Genomic DNA, 6,981 nt, shown 5'->3' on the forward strand with positions numbered 1-6,981 from the left:
CAAAGTGCTGGGATTACAGGCTTGAGCCACCGCGCCCGGCCTTCTTTTCTTTTTTTTTTGAGACAGGGTTTTTGCCCTGTCATCCAGGCTGGAGTGAGTGGCACAATCTCAACTTTTATTTTTAATTCCACATTCAAACACATATTTAATTACTTGTGCATATATTGCCTTCCTCTTACTGATTTGAAAAGAAACTAAAAAGTGTTTTTCCTTGCTGCTTGATCTTTTTCCTCTTTTTTTTGAAACAGCAACTATCAGAAAGCCTTCAAGAATCTTAATACTTTTTTTTTTTTTTTTTTTTTTGAGACAGGGTCTCATTCAGTCACCCAGGCTGGAGTGCAGTAGCGCAGTCTTGGCTCACTGTCTCACTGTAACCTCTGCCTCCCAGATTCAAGGGATTCTAGTGTCCCAGCCTCCCCAGTAGCTGTGATTACAGGCATGCACCACACCTGGCTAATTTTTCTATTTTAGTAAGTTTTGCCATGTTGTTCAGGCTGATCTTGAACTCCTGACCTCAAGTGATCCACCCACCTCAGCCTCACAAAATGCTAGAATTTTACAGGCATGAGCCGTCGCATCCAGCCCTAGAGCACTTTTTTCTTGTGCTCATTGGTTATCTTCCTTTGTGAAATGAGTACTCTGTGTCTTTTTAAGTTTAAATAGTTTGAGAAATGTGAAAATTACATTTATTTGTTTTATATGAGCCATTTTAATAAAAATTCATTTTCCCCTTTCCTGTTTTATTCCAGTAGAAAAAACCGGAAGTGATGAACCAGCCTTCATGTATTATATGAATGACGGTGTTTATGGTTCTTTTGCAAGTAAACTGTCTGAGGACTTAAATACCATTCCAGAGGTTCACAAGGCAAGTTTTATCAGAAATATTAAAACCTATTTGGCATTTTATAAACTGAGCTGTTATTTTTAAGTGCCTTCCCAATTTTTTGAAAAACATTTTAGAATGGGGAAATATGCCCCTTTTGAGGATTTGCGTTCTTCTGGTGGAGTCCCTTTTTTAGTTTGTTGCCTTTAAGTGGAGTTAATGGTACCATTGAGGCTTAAGGAGCACCCTGCCCTTGGCTCTAGGCCTTTTTTCCATGAACACATTGGATCTGAGATAGTGAAAAATACTTACCTACTCACAAATTCAGTACCTACATAAGTATGAGTAAAAATTGTAAAACTTTTCCTACAGAAATACAAGGAAGATGAGCCTCTGTTTACAAGCAGCCTTTGGGGTCCATCCTGTGATGAGCTTGATCAAATTGTGGAAAGCTGTCTTCTTCCTGAGCTGAATGTGGGAGATTGGCTTATCTTTGATAACATGGGAGCAGATTCTTTCCATGAACCTTCTGCTTTTAATGATTTTCAGAGGCCAGCCATTTATTACATGATGTCATTCAGTGATTGGTAAGGTGATTTTATTTTAAGGCAGGTGGGATATTTGAACTGTCCTTGTAGACTTGCTAATAAGTTTTAATTCTGTGATGAATGCTAAACTTAGAGGTACAGTCATGTATTGCCTGTACAGTGTAGTTGCTTAATGATGGGAATTTGTTCTGACAAATGGAACATTAGGTGATTTTATGATGGCATAGTCTACTACATAATCTAGGCTATGTGGTATATTGCTCCTAGGCTACAAACCTATACAGCATGTTACTCTGTTTAATACTGTTGGCAGTTGTAATGCAGTGGCATTTGTGTATCTTAAGATACTTAAAACATAGAAAGGATAATACATTGTATTGTGCTATGACATGATTGTTGCAATGTAACGAGGTGATAGGAATTCTTAAACTTCACTGTAATCTTAGGGGTATACCACAGTCATATGTGTAGTCTGACCCAAACATCACTCTGCAGTGCATGGCTATAATAGAAAAAATGATGATCTTTTAAAGGTATTTGGAAGACTAGTTATAGTCCTATTTTATTATCCATTTGTTAGGTGATTACATCGTCTTTGGGCTTAAATTCAGAATTTAACTGAATTTTTTCTATTTAGGTATGAGATGCAAGATGCTGGAATTACTTCAGACTCAATGATGAAGAACTTCTTCTTTGTGCCTTCTTGCATTCAGCTGAGCCAAGAAGACAGCTTTTCCGCTGAAGCTTAAACAGGCATTAACGCTTCTTTAGATCTGAAGTTGCAGGTTAAGCTTGTCTGGTCAACATTCCAGTGTGGAAAAATAATTTAAACAATCTTATTCTCTTAATTCTTTTGGCAACAAAAACTATTAGTAATAGCTATTTGGGACCAGACAAAAACAGCTTTCATCTATAATTCACTGGGGATAATGGGAGATTTAGATAATGTGTCCAGATTTAAACCTACCAGTTTGTCCTACCCCTTAAGCGTTTAAAATAAAATATGCAACAAAATGGATGACTTAGTGGAGATGGAAGCCCATTAATTGGGTTCCCCATTAAATCGTTTACATACAAGAACACAGTTTTTATACTAAGGATTTGTGTTTAAAGTCTTGTAAAGTTCATGTCTTTCACCCAGATATATCAAATGTTAGCGGAAGACCAGTGTGACTTCATTAGATAACGTTTAGTGTATTTAGAATGTGTAAATTTGTGCTTTGAACTGTAGTTTAATAAATGTAAAATTGCATCATAGTATTTGTTGACCTAATGTAACCCTTGTATGATTGCAATAAAATTTTGTGTAGATTTTACTGTTTTTTCAGGCTAAAACTTTGGGAAAGGGGCTAGCTAGCAAAGGTAGTTTTGAAATAGATGTGTACATGGACTGTTTTGAAGGGTTTTTTTCTTTATAGCCCAGTTAAGTTTTGTTTGGCTCAGTGCATTTTTCAGTTATTTAATTAGTAATTTAAGTAAAGTGTTTGGTAAATCATTGTGAAGTTCAGATTCATTATGGAGAGTTGATGTGCAGTAAGCATGATGTTTAACAATTTTAACACCAAAAATGTTAATCCTGCATAAATCAATTGTAATAATAAATAGGTGTTTCTGTATAGATAGAATGCATAGAGTACCTTAGTAAATCTTTGAATCACAATCTTTTGGCTGAAATGGAAGATTCTGTTAAATACTTTGAATAAACTTGGGGGGAGGGAAATAAAATTGCAGAAAACTGCAGAGCACTAAAACTTAAGAAGGGCTACATCTTTATCCAGAAACCTGTTGCTCTTTTGCACGGAATGTTTAAATTCAGAGTTGGGGTGGGGGTTGGGGTGAAGCACACTTACTATCTTCAGTTGCAGTTATTTCAAATTTAGGATTTTTTGTTGTTGGTTTGAACTGTCCCCTTAGTTTCTTGTTATTTCCAATTTGTTCTGCTTAGTCATTACTTTTAATTCTTTTCTTACTAAAACTTTATGGTGGTTGGGCGAAGGGAGTTAGCATCACTAACCTGACAGTTGTTGCCAGGAATTTGCTTTGTTTACTGCTAGTATATTAGAAATCCTAGATCTCAGAATCACAATAGTAATAATCAACAGGGGTCATTTTTTCCTAACTTACTCTATGTTCAGGTGTGGAATTTCTGTCTCCCAAGAGGAAATGTGACTTCACTTTGGTGCCAATGGACAGAATATTCTACCTGTGCTACATAGGAGAAGTTTGGAATGCACTTAATAGCTGGTTTTTACACCTTGATTTTGAGGTGGAAAGAAATTGATCATGAATCTCTAATAAATTTAAATCTCTTAAACCAGTAGGTGCTTAATATTTTTTTGATTTGATTAATGCCCATTTGACTCTCATGGATTCTATTAAAAATATATGTATATATAGGACCCCAATCCATTGCCATCAAATTGCCCTTGGACTTTTCCAAGGTATATTATGGGGTTTTATGCAAAATTCCAAGCTACCATGTAACTTTTTTTTAACCGTTTAACAAGGAGGGGGAACTGCTTCCTACCTTCTTTACATGTTGTGCATTGTTGTGGTCCAGAAATGCCAAACCTTTTAAAGATGGTGCAACTTTGAGTCCTTGGCTTCACTATACAGGCCTTGAACTTCATGGCATATCAACTTTGCCATATCTGCAGGAGAGCTGTTCTATATGAAACAGTTCAGAGTTGCAAATATCACATGTGAATGATATGGTAACTTTTAAGAAATGTCTGTATTGTATTTGAAGACTGTTTGCCATAAATCTGAAATTTGAACCTATGTATTTCAATTTGGTATGCTAAAAAGTTCTGAATTAATGTAAATTTTTTTGTTATAATATTGTAATCTCAGTTCAAAAGTTAACTGAAAATATAAAACCCAATGATTTATATATAGTAAATTGAACTGTAAAGGTAACTTGTGTGTGATTCTGAATACATAGATAAATGTTTTTATTCCTTATGTTTTGCTTTGGCTTCTATCTGAAATAGAGGTAAAATTTTACATATTAGCTTTATGTATATTAATAATCTTGCTTTATTAGAAAGTAAATTGATTCTGCTAAAAAATGCTGGGAGTTATGTATAGAACAATGAAATTTTGATAAAGTCCAGTATATATGTGAGCACTGTTTCCAGGACAACCTTTTCTAAATACTTCAGTTCACTAGCCTCTTAACAATTTTAAACTTGGACTAAATGAATAGATTGACAAATTAAGCTAGATTTATTCCAAGTAAACATGGGCATTAATACCATTAAATGGAAATACTGGGTTAGAGAAGCCACACATTGCTTAATTCCTTTTTTCTTGTTTTTTAGAGTATATATTTTAGTGTGCTAACCTGTCTTGGCCTTAAGAAGTCTTCTGAACTCTGCTGAAATGAAAAGCATCTCTTTGTTCTTTGAACACTTTAGTTAACTGGGTGACTTAATATTTTGGGGAGTAACTTCAAAGATTTACTTCATTATTCAGGCAATACACTAGTATAGGGTGGTAGTTAAAAGTGTAGACCTTGCCCCAGTCTACTTGACTCAAATCCTGCCTCTGCCATTTACTGTCTGTCTGGACATAGGCTAGTCACTTAACCCTTTTGTACTTCAGTTTTCCCAGATGGAAAATCATAGTAAGGCCAGGCACAGTGGTTTATGCTTGTAAATCCCAGCACTTTGGAAGGTCGAGGTGAGAGGATTCCTTGAGCTCAGGAGTTCGAGACCAGCCTGGGCAACGTAGGGAGACCCCTGTCTCTCCAAAAAAAATTTTTTAATTAGCTGGGTGTGATAAGTGCCTGTAGTCCCAGCTACTCAAAAGGCCAAGGTGGGAGGATTGCTTGGGCCCAGGAGGTAAAGGATGGTAATAAAAATAGCAGCTTCATAAGGTTATAAGGATGTAACAGTTGTAAGGTGTTTAGAACTGGCTGGCACACAGAGCTCAATAAACAACCCTTATTACCTGTTAGATGATACTGATTTGGACAAGTTGCTCTGGGCCTTGGTTTCCTGCCTGTAGGATGAAGACACTAGAACTTAACCTTACCAGGCCTTAAAAGTGCCTGGCACATGGATGCAAATGGCAGATAGTGCCAGTGGTTGATAGCTTGGTATTAAGATCTCTCTAGCACGTACTTGACCATTCTCCTTTGTCTTTATAAGCTGGACTTTTGGTTGGGCGTCAGAGGAAGGTTTTGTATTGCTGCCTGTTACTTAGTTCATTTAATTTTAATGTAACCTTATAGTATTATCTAAAAGCACAGGCCGGGCACAATGGCTCACACCTGTAATCCCAACACTTCGGGAGGCTGAGGCAGGTGGATCACCTGAGGTCAGGAGTTAGAGACTAGCCTGACCAACATGGTGAAACGCCATCTCTACTAAAAATACAAAAAATAGCCAGTCATGGTGGCGCGCACCTGTGCCAGCTACTCGAGGCTGAGGCAGGAGAATTGCTTGAACCTGGGAGGCAGAAGTTGTAGTGAGTGGAGATTGCACCACTGCACTCCAACCTGGGTGACAGACCGAGACTCCATCTCAAAAAAAAAAAAAAAAAAACACCGTAATAGTAGAAACTTAAATTGGCAGGAATCAAAATATAAAACAAAAATTAGTCTTCTACATTTGAGTTGTGAGTAAATCCTATGAATCGCATCCATCCTGAGAGGAAAAAGGTGTGGTGCAAGTAATTACAGAAGTAAGCTTTCATAATGAGGATAAACCTGCCCTAGGAACAACAAACGAACTAGTTCTGGTCTTGACTGGTATTTGCATTAAGTTGAAGCTAACCTGAAAAGTCTCAGTTCCTACTCAGACATCCCAAGAAACTTTTCTCTTTGCATACAGATGGCCTGTACTACACGTATCTTTTAAATCATAGTGCATGTCTTCACCCAGAAAGGAGTATAGATACAGGAACACAAGCCACCTAGATTCAGAAGGCAGTGTGACTTCAGTGTTACACAGCTGAAGATTTTGTTTTATTTATTGGAAATAGACTATAAAAAGTTTTTTTTAAATGGCGATTTGTAGAAAGCTTAATCTACACAACATGCTCCATGTTGTGGTCTTGGGGTACTAAATGGAGAGAAAAAGAACATCTTTCATACCCTTGAATTCCTTAACCTATATATGTAATTGTCATCAGCTTTAAAAGCAATTCCATTGTTAAGTGATCTTTCAAACCCTGATTCTACGATGATACTGCTTACGTCTGTCAACCCTTTGCAGTTGATTTGTCGATGGCCTGAGATTAGCACTGGATCAGGTATGAGCAATTAAAGAGTTAAACAGGGTTGTGTAGATGTTTTAAAGATACCACAATATCTTATTTAGATTACTTTTAACCCCAGAGTCCAGCTAACCTTTATTTTTAAATAATGGTGCCCAACTTCATCTGGTGTGCACCTGTGCCTACAACTTTGTCCCCATTGTTTTTAGCAGCAGTATGCAGAGGAGGGGACGGCTTGGCTGAAGTTTAAGAATTTTAGTTCTAGGCCAGGCACGGTGGCTCATGCCTGTAATCCCAGCACTTTGGGAGGCAGAGACGGGCGGATCACGAGGTCAGGAAATCGAGACCATCCCAGCTAACACAGTGAAACCCCGTCTCTACTAAAAA

The 6,981-nt window shown here is 37.2% G+C and overlaps 1 protein-coding gene across 3 annotated transcripts in view; it reads left to right on the forward strand.

Annotated features, from left to right (window-relative positions):
• Positions 1-4,333, forward strand: part of AZIN1 (antizyme inhibitor 1) — a 43,715-nt gene extending 39,382 nt beyond the window's left edge. For all 3 annotated transcript variants that reach the window (XM_011931322.1, XM_011931312.1, XM_011931304.1), the window contains 3 exons: positions 750-865; positions 1,196-1,410; positions 2,009-4,333. In XM_011931322.1, the coding sequence (XP_011786712.1) occupies positions 750-865; positions 1,196-1,410; positions 2,009-2,120 (443 nt within the window). In that variant the 3' untranslated portion in view covers positions 2,121-4,333. The remainder of the gene's footprint in view (positions 1-749; positions 866-1,195; positions 1,411-2,008) is intronic.
• Positions 4,334-6,981: the final 2,648 nt, after the last annotated feature.

The sequence above is a fragment of the Colobus angolensis genome, unplaced genomic scaffold (genome assembly GCF_000951035.1).
Source record: "Colobus angolensis palliatus isolate OR3802 unplaced genomic scaffold, Cang.pa_1.0 Scaffold121, whole genome shotgun sequence".
Lineage (NCBI taxonomy): Eukaryota > Metazoa > Chordata > Mammalia > Primates > Cercopithecidae > Colobus > Colobus angolensis.